The following is a 21,855-nucleotide window of genomic DNA, read 5'->3' on the forward strand; positions in this document are numbered from 1 at the left end:
ATTGTATAATCAAACCCAAGCACAAAAAATTGTAAATCTACAACTGTACCTCATGGTGTTTCACTAATAAAAAAAAAAAATTAAATTAAAAAAAAATCTCAGGGCTCGGAGGAATAGAGACGTTACTGGCGCCCACTGGAGCAATTCCACGATCCACAGGATGACAGTGACACAGTGAGTTCAGCTGTGTCCATACAAAAACGACTAGAAATATTGTTAAGTAAATTTAACGTGACTGTTCAAATGGATACTGGCGGGGCTGGAGCGATAGCACAGCGGGGAGGGCGTTTGCCTTGCACGCAGCTGACCTGGGTTCGATTCCCAGCATCCCATAGGGTCCCCCGAGCACCGCCAGGATTAACTCCTGAGTGCATGAGCCAGGAGTGACCCCTGAGCATTGCCGGGTGTGACCCCCCCCCAAAAAAAAAAATCAAAGCATGAGCTGGAGCGATAGTACAGGGGGGAGGGCGTTTGCCTTGCCTGCGGCTAACCGGGGTTGAATTCCCAGCATCTCACCTGGTCCCCCGAGCACCGCCAGGAGTAATTCCTGAGTGCATGAGCCAGGAGTGACCCCTGAGCATCGCTGGGTGTGACCCAAAAAGCAAAAAAAAAAAAAAAAAAAAAATAATAATAAATGGATACTGGCTAAGGAAATCAAGACACCCCCAGATGGAATCCCACCTTGGGGCGGATCTCCTAGCAGGAATCCAGGGTGCCGAGTACTTGCATGAGGTTTTGTCCCTGATTCAGTCCCCAAGAAGAGCGTCCCCTAAGGAAGGGCTTGGACGACGCTCAACCGCACCTATGTGTAACTGTTGCCACAACCCTTCGTGATTTCTCTAGAACACTGCGAGGCTTGAAACCGGCCACTGCGTCCCAGGCGGCCTGCGGTTCCTTGTCCCTTGGTCCGTCCATCCAAGGGTGACCGGCCTGAACGCACCAGGGGAACCTCGGGTCACCGCGGGCGGGCCAGTGCCTCGCCAGCACAGCGGCGGGGGACAGTGCGGGTGCTGGGGCTCCACCCCTGGCCTCCCTCCCGGGGGCCCAGCTCAGGGCTCAGCCCCTGAGCCCTGTTCCTGGCGCAGCTGGCAGGACCCCTGGGTGGTGAGATTCGGGGGGGGCCCTGGCCTGGTCCAACACTGGTCACCCACCACCTTCTCCTCTCCTCCCCGGACTGCCGCTCCCGGCACGCCGAACCCCTCCCGCCGGGGCTCCGTGTCCGCGCGCCCAGGGGTCCCCGGGACCCTCCCCTCCGCCCCGCTCCCGCGCGCGCCTGCGCCGTGCGCCCGCCGCACCCCGCACCTGCGCGCAGGACGCGGGCGCTGCCCAGCCCCGGGCGGGAGGCGTCCAGGTGCGCGGCTGGCCAGGATGAAGCAGGTAGGGCGGCGGGCGGGGCTGCCCGGGGTGCGGGGCCAGCCGGATCCCGCGGGGCTGCGGGGGGGCGCGCGCCTGGGGGTGGGGGGCGCAGAGGCGGGGCGCGGGCCGGGATGCTGCCCCTGGGTGTCCCCGCAGGCCCTGGTGGATGACACCGAGGATGTGTCCCTGGACTTCGGCCGCGAGGAGGAACAGGCGCTCCAGAAAGCCAGGATCAGGTACGGGGCCGCTGGTGGGGGCGCGCGGACCCCCACCCCCCACCCCAAGCCCCGCAGATTCGCCCGTCCCCATCCGCCCTCTCCTGGCTCCTTCCTTTCTTCCTTCCTTCCTTCCTTCACCCAGTGGACAGGCGCCGGCTTGGAGGCCCCCTCAACCCGCGGGCAAGCCCTGCCCACTGCAGGCTGGGCGGTCACTGAGCCCGCCCCCAGGAGGTCAGCAAGCGCTTTCAGGGGATGGGACAGAGGGGTGGGGGGTGAGGAATGAGCTGGATGGTGGGAGTGGGGGTCCCTGAGCCCCATCGCCACGGTGCGGCCGGCGCCCAGGGGTGACGCGGGAGCGGGAGCACTGGGAGGAGAAACCTCACCCCTGCAGGCTGCGACTCCAGCGTTGCAGGTGGTGAGCGGTGGGCAGGGGCAGGGCAGACCCGCGTCTGGAGGGGACCGCGGGAGCGCCCAGGAAGGGGGCGTGGAGCAAGGGCTTGAATTTGTACTCAACCCCCCCCCTCACCCCCACCCACCACCCTTTCAGCTCGGGACGCACAGACAGACCCACTTGGTGTCCTGGGTCAAGTCAGTTATCCACCCCCAATGCACAGCGTCCTGGGGTGGGCAACCCCACAACCAGCTCGCGGGTACAGAGGCTGGAGTGCACAGACCCGCCTCCAGGGACCCTGTGTCCATCCCCCAGCGCTGCTGGAACCCCTGACCTGAACTTACTCCTTCACACAATGGAAAGTCAGCCTCCGGCCCCGGGACGCACAGCTGAATCGCGCCTGCAAAGTCCCTTTGGCCCTTTCATGTGACCTTCGCCCCATCCCCAGGATGTTGGGGACCCAGTCATGAGCCGGCCACCGTGATCCGTGATTATGTCTGAGAAAAGACATTGAAAGAACCCCAGAATTCCGGGGAGAGGAAGGAACCAGGGGGCACCTGAAATCACCCCAGTTCCGTCTTGGTTTTTTTTTGTGGGGGGGTCACATCTGGCGGTGTTCAGGGTTCGTACTGGCTCTGTGCTCAGATCACTCCTGCTGGTGCTCAGGGGACCCTACATTGTGCCAGGGATTGAAGCCGGGTCAGCCAGATGCCAGGCAGGCTCCCTCCCCGCAATACATACAATCTCTCCAGACCTGATTTTTTTGGCTTGGGAGCCATACCCGGCGGTGCTCAGGGCTTTACTTGTAGCTGGACGCTCAGTGGAGCTGGGCTTGGGGCCAGAATTGGCCACCTGCAAGGCAGGAGCCTGACCTCACCGGGCCCCGAGCCTGCATCTTCAAGCCACTGTGCTCAGTGACAATACTGACCTACTCTGGGACCTTCCAGGGGTCAGAGCGACAGGACAGCATGTTGGGTATCTGCTGACCGGGTTCGATTCAGGCATCCCCTATGGTCCCCCAGCATCCCCAGGAGTATTCCTGAGTGCAGAGCCAGGAGTAAGCCTGAGCATCACCAGATGTGGCCCCCAAAATAAAACAAAAATAATCAAAGCAGGAGCCTAGGGAGACCGCCTGGAGGAGCCATTGTGTGGGTGCTCTGGGGAGCAGTTTGCACCCCCAAGGCCTGCAGGAGCAGAATCGCCCCACGGTTGAGAGCGGGGCTGTTGGTTTCTGGGGCTGGCGAGGAGGTTGCACTCTGTCCAGATTCTACCCTTGAGACGCCAGGAGCACCCCACCCTGTGGCAAAACCGGAGAGGTGGCTGGCGAGGGGATGCACAGGGCAGGAGCACTGACTGTGCCGCAGCCGAGACTCCGTCCCTGGCACTACAGAGTCTCTGAACACTGTGCCAGGAGTCGCTCCCGACATCTCCAGGTGTGACTGAAAAAAAAAAAACAAAATAAAATTGTCTTCATCAGGGGCTAAATGTCCCCTGGTTGAGAAGTCCTGGTTGCTTTTGTTTGGGGGCCTCACCTGGCGGTGCTGGGAGTTTTCTCCTGGCTCTGAACTCAGGGGTTAACACTGGGAGGGGCTCGGGGGCCAGTGCTGGGGATGGAACCCAGGTCAGCCACATGCCAGGCAAACGCCCTGCTCACGGTACCACCTCTGGCTTCAACCATGATTTGTCTGGGGGTTGACTATGGGGTCTGCAGTTGGGAGTACTCAGAACTCCCACTTCCTCATGTCTGACAGGACCCCAGGAGGCCATGAAGGCACAAAAACACTCATTCCCACCCCGGAAGATCCACTCTGGGTTCCCTCTGTTCTTTCAGAAAGTCTGTTCCCCCAGGGCTGGAGCGATAGCACAGTTGGGAGGACGTTTGCCTCGTTCGCAGACGACCCAGGTTCGATTCCCAGCATTGTACCCCCAGGAGTAATTCCTGAGTGCGGAGCCAGGAAGAACTCCTGTGCATCACTGGGTGTGACTCAAAAAACAAAATATGTCCTCCCATTGTTCATCAATTTGCTCGTGCGGGCCCAGTAACGTCTCCATTGCGAGACTTCTTGTTACTGTGTTTGGCATATTGAATACTCTCGGTAGCTTGCCGGGCTCTCCAAGAGGGGCGGAGGAATCGAACCCGGCTCAGCAGGGCTGGCTGTGCGCAAGACAAACGCCCTACCACTGTGCTATCATAACCATTGCAAAATGTATACAGTTCGATTTACCAATACTTGATACACAGTGAAAAAGTAAGTCATTATTTGAAATCTAATCTGTCTGGAAATGCAGAAATACATAAAGTGAGTTAAAGGTAGAGATGGTCACTGTCATTGTCCTTCCAATGTTCATCGATTTGCTCGAGCGGGCCCAGTAACATCTCCATTGTGAGACTTGTTGTTACTGTGTTTGGCATATTTAATACTCTCGGTAGCTTGCCAGGCCCTCCGAGAGGGGCAGAGGAATCGAACCCGGCTCGGCCGGGCTGGCTGCGCGCAAGGCAAACGCCCTACCGCTGTGCCATCACTCCGTGCGTTGGTGGTATAGTGACTCAAAAAGCAAAGGGAAAAAAAGTCTGTTTCCCGTGGGCTCTGAACACCCCTCCCTCAATCCCTCCCCACGCCAGTCCCTCGAGAAATGCAGAAACGGGGAGCGGAAGCTGGACCCACTCCCAGGCCATCACTTCGTTTTAGGGAAAGTTCTTGATCACCCAGGAAAGGCGCCCACAGAATCAAGGAACTGGCCGAATTTCGGTTCTCTCTGATCGGGTCTCCGACCTCAGCTTTTGAAAGCAGCCCCTTCTAGCGTCTTCACTTCCCCGTTTCCATTTCTCGTTGACGTGAGTGCGATTACATAAACCCCAGCACCCATCGCTCCCGAGAGGGGCGGGGAAATGACCTGCGGGTGCGGGGGACCTCCCGACCATTACGGTCCTGGATGTTCCCTAGCAAGCGGCCACAGGGCAGGGGTGGGTGCGGCCCGCGTGCGCTGCCCCCCAGGGTGATTCCAGGGAAGTGGAGTGCCATCTTCCTCCGTGTCTGTGCGTTTGTGCACGCGAGAGCACGTGTGTGTGTGTGTGTGTGTGGGTGTACGTGAGCCTGAGTTTGCACGTGTATGTGTGTGGACATGTGCAGGAATGGGTGGGGGGCTGTGGGGCTGGAGTGACGGCACCACGGATAGGGCGTTTGCCTTGCACGCAGCCGACCCGGGTTTGATTCCCAGCATCCCATATGGTCCCCTGAGCACCGCCCGGAGTGATTCCTGAGTGCATGAGCCAGGAATAGCCCCTGTGCATCGCCGGGTGTGACCCAAAAAGCAAAATAAATAAATTCAAAAATGACATAGATTGTGTGGCTATGCACGTGTGGTCGTGTATGTGTATGTGTATGTGTATGTGCGCTCACCCCCTCCAGGGTAGGGGAAGTATTGTCTGGACAAGTGACCCTGCTGGCCAGACAGGTTAACACTGGCAGAAGCCCTCCGTCCAGTGGAGGGCACCCCCAGAGAGCCCCACGGTCCAAGACCACCCTCAGGAATTGGGGCCAGTGAGGAGTGGCCTGGGGTCCTGCACGTGCCATCTCCGTGTGGCCTCAGGGGGGGATGTCACTGTTACTCTCCCACTTTAGAGATGGTAAAACTGGGGCTCTGAGCAGTTTAGACGCCTGTCCGGGCCTGGGTGCAAGGCAAGGACAGAGCGGGAGGGTGGGGTCGGGCTGGTGCTGTGGAGAGGAGGCACCCCTGCCCTCTTTCATTCCTGCTTTGGCATTAGAACTAGGAAACCCAGAGGAAAGGACTGCTTTCTGGCATGTTCCTTATACTGTGTCACTCCATGCCGCTTGGGGGGGGGGGGGGGGTCAGCACACGAGGGAGGCAGGGAGATGCTCCCCGCAACGAGGAGGAGGGAGGCTTGGGCGTGCAGTGGGAGGATCCCTGAGGTGTGAGGGAAAGCCACGCTCAGAGGGGGAATTCAGCAGTGGGGCTGCTTCGGAGTGAAGTTTCAGGAGTCACAGCTGCTAACCGGGCCGGAGCCGGGGGTCTGTCACCAGCAGCAGCCCATGGCGTTCCCGGGGCACAGAAGGGGAAACAGAGGCAGGGAGGTCGCGAAGCCACGGCAAAGTCAGGCCTGGCCGCCTGCAGTCTCCAGTGGGGGCCCAGAGGGAGCAGGTGGTGGAGGTGCAGGAGAGGCGGTGTGGGAGGCGGGTCTCGTGGCCCGGCCGGTCAGGACCTGTTGCCCCCCGCCCGGGCAGGGCCGAGGCCTGGACAGTACCCAGCGGGAAAGGAGTTGCTCCCCGGGGCCTGGCCTGGTGGTCTTCGTGGCACAGTTTCACTTGGTGTCATAAGGCCGCCTACTCCCAATTAGCCAGGACCCGTGTGGAACCTTCCAGCAACTGGAATTGTCAGTATTTTATTTGGGGAACCAGAGCCCCTGACGAGATGTGTGGGGAGACTGAGTCGGGCTCATCCACGCCCACTCGGCCCTGGTTACCCCGCTTCTTGGGCCTCTCACATCTTCCCAGTCTTTCCCGGCAAAGAGGACGCCGGCTTCCGGTCACCCCCAAGCAACTCAGTCTGAGGCTGGACGGGGCAGATCCTTTCTGGGAATCCGCAGCCCCAGGCCCAGATCTGCCCGGACACAATCTCTAGCCCCCGGCGGATGGGGAAGGGGAAGAATTGGATGAAGGCGTGGAGAGACGGTCAGGCTATGGCACGGACTCCTCGACCCCTTTCTTCTGGAACGTTCTAGGTTGGCAAGTTGTCTGTGATCCCCTCTAATTCTTTTCGGGTGGGGGGCGCAGGGGAGACCCTGCAGCCAGGGCTGTGCTTCCGGCTTATATGCCGGGCTCTGCACTTGGGGGTCTCCTGGCATTGCGGGGTCGGTGGCACGTAAGGCCAGTGCCTCCGCCCCTGGACAGACGACTCGCGCTGGCCCCGACGTGTCGGATTCTTCGAGGTCAGGGGCCCTCCCCCGGCTGGCTGATCCTGGTTCACCTCTGCACGCGGCCGCGCCGTCCGTTACAGGCGGAATGACCCAACCTTTGCCTTTGGGGAACTGGCCGGGCGCTGGGGCCGCTGGGAGGAGCCAGGTTCCCCTTCACTTCCACTTCGGCGTGACCGAGTCAAAGGACATCCTGAGTCTTGGACCCCGGGACTCCCGCCGGGGGAAAGTACAGGATTCTTCGAAGGGGCTTGGCAGCCGCAGCCGCAGCCACCGGTGACCAGCCCTCTGGCCTCTGCCCAGGCACCCGCTGGCCACCTTCTTCCACCTGTTCTTCCGTGTGAGCGCCATCGTCACCTACGTGGGCTGTGACTGGTTCAGCAGGAGCTTCGTGGGCTGCTTCGTCACCGTGCTGCTGCTCCTCTCCCTCGACTTTTGGTCTGTGAAGGTGAGGCCGGGCTCGGGGCCAGTTTGGGGGGGTGAGGGGCGGGGAGCTGGGCCGTGAGCCTCGTCTCAGTGAGAGGCATTGGAGAGAGGCTGGAGCGATGGCACAGCGGGGAGGGCGTTGGCGCTGCACGTGGCCGGCCCGGGTTCGATTCCCAGCATCCCACGTGGTCCCCCGAGCACCGCCAGGAGTCATTCCTGAGTCCAGAGCCAGGAGGAACCCCTGAACATCACCAAGGGTGACCCAAAAAGAAAAGGGAAAAAAGAGGCACTAGAGAGACACAGACACCACAGCACGGGCTTTGCAGGCTGCACCCTCCCCTCCCGCACATGGCTGACCCTGATTCCATCCCGACACCACAGGGAAAACCCCTGAGCACCACCAGGAGTGCCCCTGGGCACAGGGCCGGGTGTGGCCTCAAAACCAAACCAGCTGGGGCTGAAACACAGGCTAGTGTGAAAAAATGGCCCGAACTGATCTGCCACTTGCATGTCCGGAACCCAGGGGCTGAGAGTTCTGGGGACAGCTGACCTCTGCCCAATACATGGTCTGCGGCTGTGGAAGCTTTGAATGTGGTCCAGGGCTGGAGCGATAGCACAGCGGGGAGGGCGCTTGCCGTGCATGTGGCCGACCCGGGTTCGAATCCCAGCATCCCGTAAGGCCCCCCCAACACCACCAGGAGTAATTCCTGAGTGCAGAGCCAGGAGGAACCCCTGAGCACTGCCGGCTATGACCAAAAAGGACGAAATAAGTAATCAAAAACAAAAAAAAATGAATATGGCCCGTGCATGAGGGTGCGTGCCCGCCCCGGCCTCAGTGAGCCTGGCGAAGGACCATGAGGCTCCAAGCTGACTCTGGGCCCCCAGGTGGGAAGTGGTGGCCGGGGCTCACCAGGACAGGGCTTGGGTCGCTCTCGCCCGTGGACATGCGTGTCCTCCCGCCGTTTCCTAGAACATCACCGGGAGACTCCTGGTGGGGCTTCGCTGGTGGAACCAGATCGATGAAGACGGCAAAAGTCACTGGATCTTCGAAGCCAGGAAGGTACCTTCGTGGCGGGATGCGCGGGGCGGGACGGCGGCTCAGGGGCCACATGGGTTCGGGGGGGGGGTGCTCGGTGCACGTCTGCCCCCGCCCGCGTGGCACGGGACAAGCCCCGGGGGACCCCCGCGTGCCTCTGCAGCTGCTCCCGCGCCCCCACCGCAGGCCTCTCCACACCACGCAGCCCCCACAGAAGCCGAGGCACGCGTGTTCTGGCTCGGCCTCCTCGTCTGCCCGCTCATCTGGGTCGTCTTCCTCTTCAGCACCTTGTTCTCCCTGAGGCTCAAGTGGCTGGTAAGGCCTCACCCCGTCTGAAGGCGTCCCAGGGCCGAGGGCGCAGGCATGGGGTGTGTGTGCGTGTGCGCGTGCACGCGCGTGCTGTTGCAGTGTTCGGACCACAGCCAGCGGTGCTCGGGGCTACTCCTGGCTCTGTGCTCAGGGGTGACTCACTCCTGGCAGTGCTCGGGGATCAAACTGCATCAGCTACTTGCAACACAAGCACCTTAACTCCCATCCTAGTCTCTGGAGAGGACTCACGTGCCCAGTCCGTCTCCAGCGGCCACACCTGGCTTTAGGCCATTTTCCCGCCCGTCAAAGAGCCCCTTAGGGTCACCCACACCCCCCCCCGTGTCAGATTCCCCAGCCCGGTGGGCCCACTTCCTAGGTGGGTGGAATCCCACGCTGGGTGTCTCAACACCTGCTATTGGGGCTCCCCGCATCCCAGGGGGCACCCTGAGGGCTGAGGGACTGGTCCTCTGGGCCATGGCCCCTTCCCGCCACTTCCCCATTCACCCACTGAGCTCTGTCGCCTTTGGCCTCCGGGAATGAGGTCGCCGCGAGAAGCTGCGTGTCTGCTCGGGCTGCAGTGGTGTCACGCCCCACGCACCCACAGGGCCACACTGTGCAGAGGGACCCACGGGGGTCTCTGGCCCATGAGCGTGTGCACAGGCCCCTTGGCCCAGAGATCGTCTTTCACAGAGCACAGGACACGCTCGTTCAGACGGGGAACTCCGTGCGTGCAGGGCGAAGCCGGCCCTGCCTCCTGTGGTTTTCTCTCCCACTGTGGCCCTGATCTGGGTGGTTCTGTGCGAGCAGCCGAGAACCCTTCCAGCTGCAGGAGGCAGAGCTGCAGCTGCAGTAGCCGGACTGGCTCTGGGACTGGGGGTCTGGGTGCAGGGCTCATAGAGGCCCTGCGGCTGCCGCTGAGCTGGGGAGGGGGCTGAGACGCGCCCCCGGGAACACGGCCCCCTGCCCCTCCTGACGCAGGCGCTGGTGATCGCCGGGATCTCCCTGCAGACTGCGAACCTCTACGGCTACGTCCTCTGTAAGCTGGGGGACGACAGCGACGTCAGCCGGGCCACAGCCGCCCTGCTGTCCCCAACGGTGTTCCGCACGGCCACCCCCTAAGCGCCTCCCTGACCTGCAGCCTCTGCATTCGGGCCCTGCACGACTGTGGCTGACCACCCGCCCGGGCATCTTCCATCTCTGTAAACATCTGCAAAATCCTGACCCTCGAACCTGTTCCTTAACCTGTGCCGTGGGTGCCGCGGGGTGCCAGGACCCAACCTGGCCTCTGGTCCTTTGATCCCCATCCAGGGAGCCCCAGGGCCCTGCCTCTGACCCCTTCAGCGGAGTCACCCTTTGTTCTCTGTCCTTGGGCGCCAGTTTTTGTTTTCCTGCCCTGTTTCCTTCTCTGGCTGTGCCAGGAACCAAAGCCAGGACGTGGCATCTGCAGCCCAGTCAGAAGCCCCACAACTGGCCATTGTGTTTGTTTTCCATGATTTTATAAAAGCTCCAGAATGAAGAACCACAGGACCCTTCCAAACCCAACCCGGCAGTGTGCAAAGGCATCTTAAGAGGGACCCGACCCCCCTGCCGCGGTGGCCTCGTCTCTGAGCGGGACCGGGCAGCTTCCCGAATGCCCGAGCAACCAACCTCGCGCAACCTCGCGGCTCTGGGGCCTGTGGGGCCTGCCTGGGCCTTGAGTGGGGAGCACAGGGAGACACTCCCGGGAGTCTTGGCGACCTTTCCCCTCGCGGGCCTGCCCCAGCGACTTCTGGAAGGCTGGACTGGAGGGGCTGGAGGTTCATAAGCCTTAGGTGAGACGCCGGAAGGAGTGGGCAGTGCCGGGGGTCCCCCACACTCACGGGGGTGTGGGAGGGAAGAACAGGGGCTGTGCCCAGCTGCTCTGCCCAGCCCACGGCATCTCAGAGGAAAGGCAGCGCCCCGAGAGCGGACTGCCCCCCGCGGTGCACGGGTGAGAACCAGCTCCCAGGGGTGCGGGCTCCCTCCCTGCCCGGCTGTCTCTGGGCCCCACCCTCAGCTGGAGGCCACTGCTGGGGCACGGGGGGGTGGGCACCCTCAGCCCCCTCTTCTTCCACAGACCCTGAGACCCGTCTCAGACCCTGAGACCTGTCTCTTGCCACCTCTGCAGAGGCCACAGAGGTATCCCCAGCCTGCAGGGGGTTGGCCCGTGGCTGCCAGAGTAGGGCTGGAGGAAGCGTGTTCATCTGGTCACGGCGCCCTGGGGCAGCGCCCACGGGAGACGGTTGAAGCATCTCTGGCCGCCTGTGCCACTGCCGTCGGGCCTGCATTTCAGGACCTGGGGGGGCTCTCTCCGGCTGGCTGTGGAGTTAGGTACTCGCGGATTCCTGGAAGACAGTGCTCCTGAGCTCGGGCAGGGCTGCTCCCGGCACCCGCTGAAAGGCCCGTTTCTGCTGACGCCCGTGTCCCTTAGCATGCCGAGGGGCCCACCGGCCTGTCACTCTTGGCCCTGCTGCCCCCGTAGTGGGCTTTCCCAGTAGAGGTGACAGCTTGGACCATGGGCAGCCCCTGCGGGCAGCCCGGGAGTTTGCTTCACTGCCTGAGGCTGTTTCCCGGAACATTCTCGTTTCTTCTGGAGATCCCTCCCGGCACGGCTTGGCTCGATCCCTCCCAGCGTGGCTTGGCTCCTCGGCCCTGTGGCTGGGCCCAAGGCTTCTCGGTGGGGCGCGTGCCCAGTACCCCACGCTCTCGCTGGCCCTCCTACTTATCCGTGGCCTCACTGAGGCACTTGCTACACGGTACAGCTCACCCTTCTCTGGGTTTCCAGACTGCTGACTTGACCTGTTCTCTGCGCCGAGGTTCCGGCCGAGGTGGTGCCGCCCTCCTCATCCCGGCCCGCTCTGCGCACGCCCCTCTCCACCGTGAGAGCCCCCGATGGCCACGGCTCCCGGATACTTACTCTGAATGATGCTTCTGTAGGCTAATGTGGCCGGGGAGTCGGGGGCCCCCGCCATGAAGGACTGGCCCTTGTCACAGCTCTTCCCTGAGAGACGAGAGGAGAGGACGGGGTGGGTGGGCAGCAGAGGCCGTGGAGTCTGGCTCTGAGGGCCGAGCACTGAACCCGCAGCCCCCCCAGGCCCCTCCTGCCCCCCGTAGCCTCCCCGGCCACAATACCCTTTGTCCAAACTCCCCTGCAGGGTGAGCTCAGCCAAGCTCCTCCCGCGCCCTCCCCATGGCAGTGGGACCCGTGCCCACCTATGTGTGGGTCCAGGGGCACTCTGCCCAGGAAGGGCACCTGCAGGTCCTGGCACATGGGCTCCGCGCCCCCGGTCGTGGGCGGGAATATCTGAGACTCCTTCTGTGAGGCAGATCACAAGGGGAGGTGTGATTCCCGGCAGGATCCGGCGGGGGTGGGGGACGTGGGGGGGCACCCAACAGACACGCCACCCAGGCCGGGCCAGCACACCTTACACTTGGGGCAGACAAAGCCGCTCATGTTCTCCACCACCCCGATGATGGGCAGCTTCACCTTGCGGCAAAAGCTGATCTCTTTGCGGACGTCCTGCAGCGACACCTCCTGGGGTACAGGGAGCCGTGTCTCAGGGGGGCGGGGGCCCCGTCTGCACCACTCCCCAACCCGCCTCAGCCCACACCCCACGAAGCCCCAGACAGGCGGCCACTCGGGACCCAGGGGTGCCCGTCCACACCCCAACGGCCGCAGTCCTGGCCACGGCCCCAGCGGCCCTTACGCCCCAGGGGTGCTGTGCCTCAGGGTGGAGACTGGGACTAGCCGGCCCTCATGGACATCCACCACCCTCTGGTCTTCTGGGGGAGGGGCGGTTGGCTTTTTTTTTTTTACTTTTTGGGCCTCACCCAGCGATGCTCAGGTGTCACTCCTGGCCCTGCACTCAGGAATTACTCCTGATGGTCCTCAGGGGACCCTATGGGGAGCCAGGGACCGAACCTGGGTCAGCTGTGTGCAAGGCAAACACCCTCCCCGCTGTACTCACTCCAGCCCTGGCCTGGCCTTCTGAACGCAGCCTTGCTGGGCAGAGGAGGTGTGGGGCCCGCTGGCATCCTCTTCCTCTCCCTCCGTCCCCACCTCCCACGTTCCGGGTCACTGACGTCACCCAGGCAAGCCACAGGCTGTGGCCACGTGGCTGCGACCCCTGCTCAGCCCAGGCCCCGGGGAGATGCCGAAGCCAGGGCGCCTGGCCTGAAGCCGTCACCCAGGGGTCAAGGCGGGCGAGGGCCCTGGCAGGGAGCCGGAGGCGTCCCTGGCCACTTCCTCTTCCCCACGAGGGCTGCGAGCGTCCCAGGGACGGGCTCAGGCCACTTCCATTTCTGCTCGGTCTGAACAGACTCAGGGGGGCAGATTATGTCACGGTGAAACCGAGGGGAAAGTCCGAGCAGGCCACCCGCCCGCCCGCCACTTCCCCACCGCCTCCCGTCTCCTTGGCACAGACGCCACCACCAACACGCCCCACTTGCCCCTCACCTGCGGTGTGGTGATGACCACTGCCCCGTCGATGTGCGCCGCCGCCAGGTACTGGACGACCGAGAGGTGCTCGTCGGAGGTCCCTGGGGGCGTGTCCACGACGAGGTAGTCAAGGTCCCCCCAGTCCACGTCACGCAGGAACTGCTTGATCATGCCTGGGGGAGGGGACACGGGGCCATGCCCGTTCAGCCCCTGCGCCCGACAGCTCACCGCCACCCCCCAACCCCAGGGCCCCTGGGAACCTGCAGAGGGGTAGCCCGCAGGCCCTGGGCGCCAGGACGTCTGTTCCACCCAGAGCGGGACGCACCGTTCTTCTTCGGGCCCCTCCAGATGACGGCGTCGTCGGGACTGCCGAGGAGGAAGCCCACCGACATCACCCCCAGGTTGTCTTCCAGGAACTGCAGGGGGAGCAGGGGGGCCTCGGTGAACAGCAGCAATCTGGCCCTGCCTGGGGTCCAAGCCCTGCCACGGCAGATGTCTCCTCCTCCCCTCCCGCCCCCCGGCTGGTCGTCCCTCTGCCCCTCCTGCTTCACTGGGACACAGCCCTGGCCCCGAGGGGACACATCTGCCCTCCCCTGTCTGACTCGGCCCCACGAGCCCCGGAGCTGCCCGGGTCCGTATCTGGGGGCTGAACTGTGGTGAGGGTGAGGAGAGGTCGCCCCACCCGCCGTCGAACACGCACACGCCAAGGGAGGGACTCACCACCGGGGACCAGCCCGAGCCGCTCTGGTGCACCTGCAGGACAGAGTGAGGGTCACAGGAGGGTGGAGCCCCTGCCCTGGCCCCCTGGCCCTCCCCGCCTCCCCCGCGCGGCTCAGGCCAGTCTCACCAGCTGCCCCGGGGGTAGAGGCTTCCAGCCACCCCGTGTGTGGGGTCTGAGACATCTTAACCCAGGGCCAGGAGGGGCAGGGGGCGCACAGTGGACACAGCCGCCCAGCCGGTGGCCGAGGGTCAGCTCCGGCCCCTGACCCTGAGCGCTGGGCGCTACTCTGAAACTCACTCTCTCCAGACGCTGCCATGGGGGTCGCCAACCGGAGCCCCTCCCGCCCCCGCCCAGAGAAACGGGGGGAGCCCTGGGCCCCACGTCCCCCATGCCTGGCAGCCGTGGTTCCTCGGCAGCGGCCACTGGCCAGGAACATTCCCTGGCCCCCAGCCCCCCGCCAGAGTGCAGCCCGGGGCTCAGGCTTCTGCTTCCCGACCTGCTTCCCCTCCTGCTCGAGCAGCTCAGAACCGACAGAAGCGACAGGTCTCTGGCCGCAGGGTCAGTCTCCGCGGCTCAGAGCACATGCCCGGCCGGGCCGCCCTCACCTGCTCGCCTTCCAGGCCCATGATGCGGGGGATGGACGGGCCACAGATGTCGACGTCGAGAAGGGCCACCTGGGGAGGGAGGGGACAGTGAGAGTGGGGGGATGCTCTGATGTGACAGCTCAGAGATGCAGCACTGGGGAGAGGGGCGAGTGGCCGAGAGGGCAGGGCAGGGCTGGGTCGGGCCAGCAGCTAATGCCCGTGCTATCGAGATGATCTGCCCCTGCCCCCCACCCCCGCCCCCTACACTGCAGGGGTCTGTCGAGCCTGTCTGGGTGCAGGTTCAGGCTCCCGGGTCAGCCTCGGGACCACCAGGCCCTCGCTGCGCCGCACCCTGGGGCCCTCACACTGAACCACCAGCCTGGTCAGTGAGGAGTGATCCCAGGTCCTCTGGGAGCGCTGCACCACCCAACCCCCCCCCCCAAAAAAAAATCTGGGTCAGACGGGACCTGGCGGGACCTCAGGCTTGTGGCCGAGCTCGGGTCCACCCGAGAGACATGAGCTGTGTGCTGGCCCTGGTCAGGCTCCTTCCTTTGGCCGGGGCAGGTTGTTCCTCTGCTGGTTGGAAGGGAGGGGACGGGGCGACCCCCCTATAGTCTCCAAACCCCACCACCAGGTACCCTCTTCCTGCAGCCCCAAAGTTCACGGGTGCTGAGGCTCAACTTCCAAGAAAGAAACGGAAACCGAGGACACTAGGAAAACTGTTCACGTGCCCAAGTGGCCCCAGGCCCCTCCCTCGGACCCTGCGGGAGCTCTCTGAGGACCAGCCGCACCCCTGTGCTCCCAACACCCTAGAGCACTCGGGAACCAACCCCACGGGCTTCCCACTCGGCCCTCCCTGGCCTCCTGGGCCACTGCCTGCAGCTGGAGCACGCAGGGAGCACCCAGCCAGCTGCTCGGGCCTGGAAAGCGCAGGGAGCACTGACCCCAGCCAGCGCCTCTCCAATCTCGGGCAGGCTTGCACCCACCCCGATGCCCCCAGCCCGGGCCTGGTTGCACTTCCCAGGGCCTCTCATTGGTGGACAACTTGATTCCCTTTTTTTTTTTTTCACCAGTTAAGGTTTTGGATCACGTCCAGCGATAAGCAAGAGTTTCCCTGGCTCTGCACTCAGAAATCACTCCAGGGGACCATAGGGGATGCTGGGGATCGAACCCCAGGTCAGCCACGTGCAAGGCAAGACCCTCCCCTCTGCATTCTTTTTCCCGCCCCAGATCCGTGTTTCTGAGGCCCTGCACAGCCCATGCTACGAGGGGGACGCCTGGTGTGAACGCTGGGGAAACAGGCTGGGGGGGACACTCCGTGGCAGCCGGGGATCCATCCCTCAGGCTTCCTGACCCCCGGCCCTGCTCCCAGGCCCCTCCCAGTTGTTCCTTCCCCGTATGCATCTGGCCAGAGCCTTCGCATCTGGACTCTCTCTGGCCCCTTGGGCCGAAGAGACAGGAGAGCAGGGAGGGCACTTGCCTGGCACACGGCCAACCTGGGTTGGACCCCCAGTGCCCCGTAGGGTCCCCTGAAGCCACCAGGAGTGATCTTTGAGCACAGAGCCAGGAGTCAGCCCTGAGCATCACCAGATGGTGGCCCCAAAACAGAAAAAAGGACTGGAGAGCTTATGCCCAGTACAACGCTTCAAATAAGACTGTCCTAAAAGCAGCGACCTGGCAATCAGATTCCAATACGTAAGAATATCAGTAAGATGGTGCAAACCTGACATTTACACAATACTCCGTGTTGCATTCAACTGAAAAAAAAAAAATGAAGATGTTTACTTTTTTAAAAAAATTAAATGGAGGGGCCGGAGTGATAGCATAGTGGGTAGGGCGTTTGACTTGCACGCGGCCAACCCGGGTTCGATTCCCAGCATCCCATAGGGTCCCCTGAGCACCACCAGGAGTAATTCCTGAGTGCAGAGCCGGGAGGAACCCCTGAGCATCGCTGGGTGTGACCCAAAAAGAAAAAAAAAATCAAATGTATGACTGTAATACTTGAATAATGGTAAGATTTCTGTGGACCCACTCTGTGTGTGTGTGTGTGTGTGTGTGTGTGTGTGTGTACTGAGAACATGTCAAGAATGTAGGCTTGATCCTCGCCACTCACCGCAACTGTCCGTTTTTTCACGGAGGAAATAAAACCTTCATCATGTAAGAAGCAGAGTGCGTGGGCTGGGAGGAAGGGCGTGAGCTAAGGCGTCCGCCTTGCACACACCTGACTCAGACAGGATTCCTGGCTCCACATACGTTCCCAATCTGAGCCCTGCCAGGAGTGATCCCCGAGCACAGAGCCAGGAGGAAGCCCCAAGCAAGGTTCTGTGTGCACCCCCCAACCCTGCCCCGTGCCCCAGGGGTGGGAGCTAGCTGCAGGCTGTCAGGGGGTGCAGACCTGAGGCCTAGCGAAAGTCCCAAGGGGGTTAACGAGGAGAGGAGTGGAGGCTGGCGGGGCCGATGGCAGCACGCGAGGGAGGCTGCGCAGGCCCCCAGTCCCAAGGGCGAGACCGGAAACACAGCCCCTGCAGGGACAGGGTCCCCGAGGCCTCGCCCAACTCAGCCCAAAGGACAGCCACACAGCCAGACCGCAGCCACTCCCCCACTGTCGTCCGGGGCCCCACCTGCGTGTTCTCGTCCTCCGCCAGGCCGTGGGCCAGGTGGGCGCTGAAGGTGCTTTTGCCCACACCGCCCTTGCCAGACAGCACCAAGATCTTGTGCTTCACCGTCTTCATTTTCTCTTTGATTTCCTCTATGGCTGCGGAGAAAACAGGGCCGATGAGAGTGTCCCTGGGGCCAAGCCCCGCCCCACTGACCCCACCACATCTTACGGCCGCACGCCCGGGAGGAGCAAGGTCCTGGGAGATGTTCCAGGGGCTCCTGCGTGACCACGGCCACCACTGTGACCTTCTCAGTGGCGGGGCCATCTCTCTTCCCACCAGGCTGGGGCTCTAGTGGTCTTGGCAGCAATGCAGCTCGAAGGCAGTGCGTGGCATCGAGGAAGGGATCCCCGCCGACAGGGTTGGGGGGTGCACACAGAACCCTGGACCCATACTTGGCAAAGTATGGGGACCTGTCGGCTGCCACCGGAAGGGGCACAAAGGCATGGCAGTGGGCCGTCCCCATGGCTAAGAGGCACCCGGGCCCAACTGTCCACAGAGCTGAGATGGGCAGAGAGCCGCAAACATCTACTACAAATCGCAGCCCCTTCCAAGTGCATCTTCTTTCAAACCCCTGAAACGAACCGTGAGGGGTCAGGTTCATTTCTGCCACACCCGGCAGTACTCAGGACTTACTCCTGGCTCTGCTCAGAGGTGACACGTGGAAGGGCTTGGGGGACCATATGTGGTGCCCAGATTCGGGGGACGAGGGTGGGATGAAACAAAAGCTGGGCCAGCTGCAGGCTACGTAACTGCCTTAGCCCGGCTCTCTCTCCAGCCCCTGCCCCATTCTGGGAGAGAACAGAAGGCCACAGAGGGTAAAACTCACGCTCGCGGTCACACTGGAGTGGACTCTGGAATCAAGCCCTGGTCTCTTGAACTTCGAAATTATTCTCCCAGGGCCCATGGGATAGTTCCATGCCTGCCTGGCATGCACAAGGCTGGGCTCGATCCCAGCAGCCTTCGTGCCCGGGCACCTCTGGGAGTGACCCCTGAGCAGTTAGTGACCACCATGCACTGCCAGGCCCAGCCCCCAAACTAACAAATAAGCTCTTGCCCAGTCTTTAGTGCTTTAAAAAAAAAAAAAACACTCTTTTTCCTGGTTGCTATTATTGCATGGGCCACAATGGGAATTCTGTGCATGGTGAAGTCTGGTGAAGTCTGGGGTGCCAGGGTTTGAACCATGACCCTGACCCACATTCCAGCCCCCTCTCCTGTTTTTTTTTTTCTTTTTTCATTTTGGGTCACACCCAGCAATGCACAAGGGGTTCCTCCTGGCTCTGCACTCAGGAATTACTCCTGGCAGTGCTCAGGGGACCATATGGGATGCTGGAAATTGAACCCGGGTTGGCCGTGTGCAAGGAAAACGCCCTACCCACTGTGCTATGGCTCCAGCCCATTTCTTTCTTTCTTTCTTTCTTTCTTTTTTTCTTCTATTTTCTGATATTGTCTGTTTCTGGGCCAGCTCGGGGGTCAGACACAATGCCAGGCTGGGAACCAGGGTCGGCTGTGTGCAAGGCAAGTGCCCGATATACCCCTATATCCTCTCGCTCATTCCTCCAAGTCATTCCCCGTGCTCTCCCCGGGCACGGGTCCTGTGGGTGCCCCTGCTGGCCCGCCTGCCACCAGTCCCAGGGCAGGGCGATGGGAACTGACTGCTGCCACCTGAGGACAGCTGTGTTCAAAGAAGGTGGCAGGGGGCTGGAGTGATAGCACAGCAGGGAGGGCGTTTGCCTTGCACGCGGCTGACCTGGGTTCGATTCTTGGTATCCCATAGGGTCCCCCGAGCACCGCCAGGAGTGATTCCTGAGTGCAGAGCCAAGAGTAACCCCTATGCATTGCCGGGTGTGTCCCAAAAAGCAAAAAATAAAAATAAAATAAAATAAAAAATAAAAATGAGTCATGGGGCTGGAGCAATAGCACAGCGGGTAGGGCGTTTGCCTTGCACGCGGCCGACCCGGGTTCGAGTCCCAGCATCCCAGAGGGTCCCCTGAGCACCGCCAGGAGTCATTCCCGAGTGCATGAGCCAGGAGCGACCCCTGTGCATCGCCGGGTGGGACCCAAAAAGCAAAACAAAACAAAACAAAGAAGGTGGTAGCGTCCGGGTCCCCTCAGTGGCGACTCCTCCCCCGGTGGCCTCCCTGCAGCAGGATGCGGGCCAGGGGCCTCGCACCCGGGCCGCCCAGCATCACTCCAGCCGGCCCGGGAGACTCCACCCGCCCCCGTTTCGGCCCTGGCCCTGTCATTCACACAGGCCCCGCCCCATTCCGCGGCAGGCCCCGCCCCATTCCGCGGAAGGCCTCGCCCCATCCCGCGGCAGTCCCCGCCCCATCCGCGGCAGGCCCCGCCCCATTCCGCGGCAGTCCCCGCCCCATTCCGCGGCAGGCCCGCCCCATTCCGCGGCAGGCCCGCCCCATTCCGCGGCAGTCCCCGCCCCATTCCGCGGCAGTCCCCGCCCCATTCCGCGGCAGTCCCCGCCCCATTCCGCGGCAGTCCCCGCCCCATTCCGCGGCGGTCCCCGCCCCATTCCGCGGCAGGCCTCGCCCCATTCCGCGGCAGTCCCCGCCCCATTCCGCGGCAGTCCCCGCCCCATTCCGCGGCAGTCCCCGCCCCATTCCGCGGCAGGCCCCGCCCCTTCCGCCCCCCGCGCCTTCCACTTCCGCGAGGCCTCACCTGGGTCCGGCGCGGCGCCGGCTCCCGAGGCGCAGAGCCCCTGGTTGGGGCACCCCTGGCAGGAGGCTCCTCGGCCCGCCTGGGCGCTGCCGGCCCCGGGACAGTCTGCGCGGGGACGAGGACACAGTTAGAGCCGCCCCCGGGCTCCGGGCCCCGCCCCCGCGCCCCCCGGCCGCACGCTCACCCCGCGGCACCTCCTCCATCCCGCCGCCGAGGCCGCCGACGCGGGCAGCCGGAAGCCGCCGTGACGCACTTCCGCCCCGCGGCGCCAGATCTGGCCGCGCCCGCGCGAAATAAGTCTCGGCGGCCGCGCGCGCGCTGCGCATGCGCGAGCCTGATGCCCGCGGGATGCTGAGGCCGGGGGGGGGGGGGGGGGGGGGGGGGGGGGGGGGGGAGAGCTTGGAGCTCTCAGCGTTGCAGCGCGGCTCCCGGGTCCCCGTTTCCGCACCCAAGACGTTCACTGCGGATGCAAGATGCACGAGATGCGCTCTGGGTTCAGGTTCACTCAGCCGCTCGAGATAGGGCTGCAGTCCTGGACCCCCTAAGAGTCAAGCCTTGGGGCTGGGGAGAGAGCACAGCGGGAGGGCGTTTGCCTTGCACGCGGCCGACCCGGGTTCGATTCCCAGCGTCCCATAGGGTCCCCTGAGCACCGCCAGGAGTGATTTCTGAGTGCATGAGCCAGGAGTCACCCCTGTGCATTGCCGGGTGTGACCCAAAAAGCAAAAAAAAAATTAAATAAATAAAATTTAAAAAGATAAAAAAAAGTGGGGCTGGAGAGAGAGCACAGCGGGGAGGGCGTTTGCCTTGCACGCGGCCGACCCGGGTTCGATTCCCAGCGTCCCATAGGGTCCCCTGAGCACCGCCAGGGGTGATTTCTGAGTGCATGAGCCGGGAGTCACCCCTGTGCATTGCCGGGTGTGACCCAAAAAGCAAAAAAAAAATAAATAAATCAAATAAATAAAATTTAAAAAGATAAAAAAATGAAAAATAAATAAAAAGTGGGGCTGGAGAGATAGCACAGCAGGGAGGGCGTTTGCCTTGCACGCAGCCGACCCGGGTTCGATTCCCAGCATCCCATAGGGTCCCCTGAGCACCGCCAGGAGTGATTTCTGAGTGCATGAGCCAGGAGTCACCCCTGAGCATCGCCGGGTGTGACCCAAAAAGCAAAAAAAAAGAGTCAAGCCTTGCCTTCCTCCGTTCCTTCTCTTTGTTCTCCCTCCACTCAGAACAGCCCTCCTCTCCCCCTCATCCCTTCTCTAGATTTCTTTTTTCTGCCCTACTGCCAAAAATTATCTTCTGACATCTCTTGATGTCAATTCCACACGTAGAGCAAACGTGGGCCGCTCAGGGCCAAAAAGCCCCCCACCCTTTGTTTTATTGCCCCTCCTAAGTTCTTCAGGCCGATTGGCTTGTTTTTTTTTTTTCTTCTTGGGTCACACCTGGCGATGCACAGGGGTTACTCCTGGCTCTGCACTCAGGAATCACACCTGGCAGGGCTCAGAGGACCCTATGGGATGCTGGGAATCGAACTCAGGTTGGCCGCGTGCAAGGCAAATGCCCTCCCCGCTGTGCTATTGCTCCAGCCCTTGTATCATATTTTTAAATCTTTTTTTGTGGGGTATGGGCCACACCTGGTGGTGCTCAGGGCTCACTCCTTCCTGACGGGGCTCCGGAGGCCCGAGGGGCTGCCACAGATCCAGACTGGGTCAGCCGCGTGCAAAGCAAGCGCCCTCCCCACTGTACCATGGTTCAGGACCCAACCTTTTCTGACATGTGATTTCCCCCCACCCCGTGACCGATCCTAGATTCAAGTTAAACTGTTAGCAACACACCATCGAGGAAAAATGCATTGCAATTTTACCTCCTGTTTGGACTACCGACCTATTCCATAGCCGCGGATCTGTGGCTGGAGTGCTCGGTCAGAGGGTAAGGTCCAAATCACACCTTCGGACCTGAGCGATAGTCTGGTGGGGGAGGCTCTTGCCTTGCGTGCAGTTGACCCGGACTCAAGTCGGTGTCTCACATGGTTTCCCTGAGCCTGCCAGGCTTGATCCCTGAGTGCAGAGCCCTGAGCACGGCTGTGTGTGGCCCCAAA

At 62.3% G+C, this 21,855-nt stretch overlaps 2 protein-coding genes across 2 annotated transcripts; one reads left to right on the plus strand and one right to left on the minus strand.

Moving 5' to 3' along the window:
- Window positions 1-1,368: 1,368 nt before the first annotated feature.
- On the plus strand, window positions 1,369-9,804 carry TVP23A (trans-golgi network vesicle protein 23 homolog A). Its single transcript, XM_056107435.1, has 5 exons — window positions 1,369-1,592; window positions 7,202-7,346; window positions 8,295-8,384; window positions 8,547-8,675; window positions 9,648-9,804. Exons 1-5 carry the CDS (start codon window positions 1,369-1,371, stop codon window positions 9,786-9,788), a joined length of 729 nt encoding a protein of 242 aa, XP_055963410.1. The 3' UTR covers window positions 9,789-9,804.
- Window positions 9,805-10,708: 904 nt separating this feature from the next.
- Window positions 10,709-20,020, minus strand: NUBP1 (NUBP iron-sulfur cluster assembly factor 1, cytosolic). Its single transcript, XM_056107409.1, has 11 exons — window positions 19,945-20,020; window positions 19,761-19,865; window positions 17,052-17,185; window positions 14,452-14,520; window positions 13,846-13,878; window positions 13,451-13,541; window positions 13,144-13,298; window positions 12,112-12,222; window positions 11,901-12,003; window positions 11,605-11,688; window positions 10,709-11,032 (listed from the first exon to the last, which is right to left on the minus strand). The coding sequence occupies exons 1-11, from the start codon at window positions 19,961-19,963 to the stop codon at window positions 10,977-10,979; spliced, it is 960 nt and encodes a 319-aa protein (XP_055963384.1). The 5' UTR covers window positions 19,964-20,020; the 3' UTR covers window positions 10,709-10,976.
- Window positions 20,021-21,855: the final 1,835 nt, after the last annotated feature.

Source organism: Sorex fumeus, unplaced genomic scaffold (assembly GCF_029834395.1).
Source record: "Sorex fumeus unplaced genomic scaffold, SorFum_2.1 ptg000165l, whole genome shotgun sequence".
Taxonomy (NCBI): Eukaryota; Metazoa; Chordata; class Mammalia; order Eulipotyphla; family Soricidae; genus Sorex; species Sorex fumeus.

Bases quoted from the DNA above. Each gene is read 5' to 3' on its own strand.
- TVP23A (XM_056107435.1), top strand. From the start codon at position 1,369: ATGAAGCAGGTAGGGCGGCGGGCGGGGCTGCCCGGGGTGCGGGGCCAG. The intron at 7,347-8,294 runs GTGAGGCCGGGC...GCCGTTTCCTAG, and splicing joins TCGACTTTTGGTCTGTGAAG to AACATCACCGGGAGACTCCT. The intron at 8,676-9,647 runs GTAAGGCCTCAC...CTCCTGACGCAG, and splicing joins CCCTGAGGCTCAAGTGGCTG to GCGCTGGTGATCGCCGGGAT.
- NUBP1 (XM_056107409.1), bottom strand. The intron at 12,004-12,111 runs GTGTGCTGGCCC...TCTGCCTCACAG, and splicing joins TTGTCTGCCCCAAGTGTAAG to AAGGAGTCTCAGATATTCCC. The intron at 11,033-11,604 runs GTAAGTATCCGG...ACTGTCTTCCAG, and splicing joins CTACAGAAGCATCATTCAGA to GAATCCGCGAGTACCTAACT.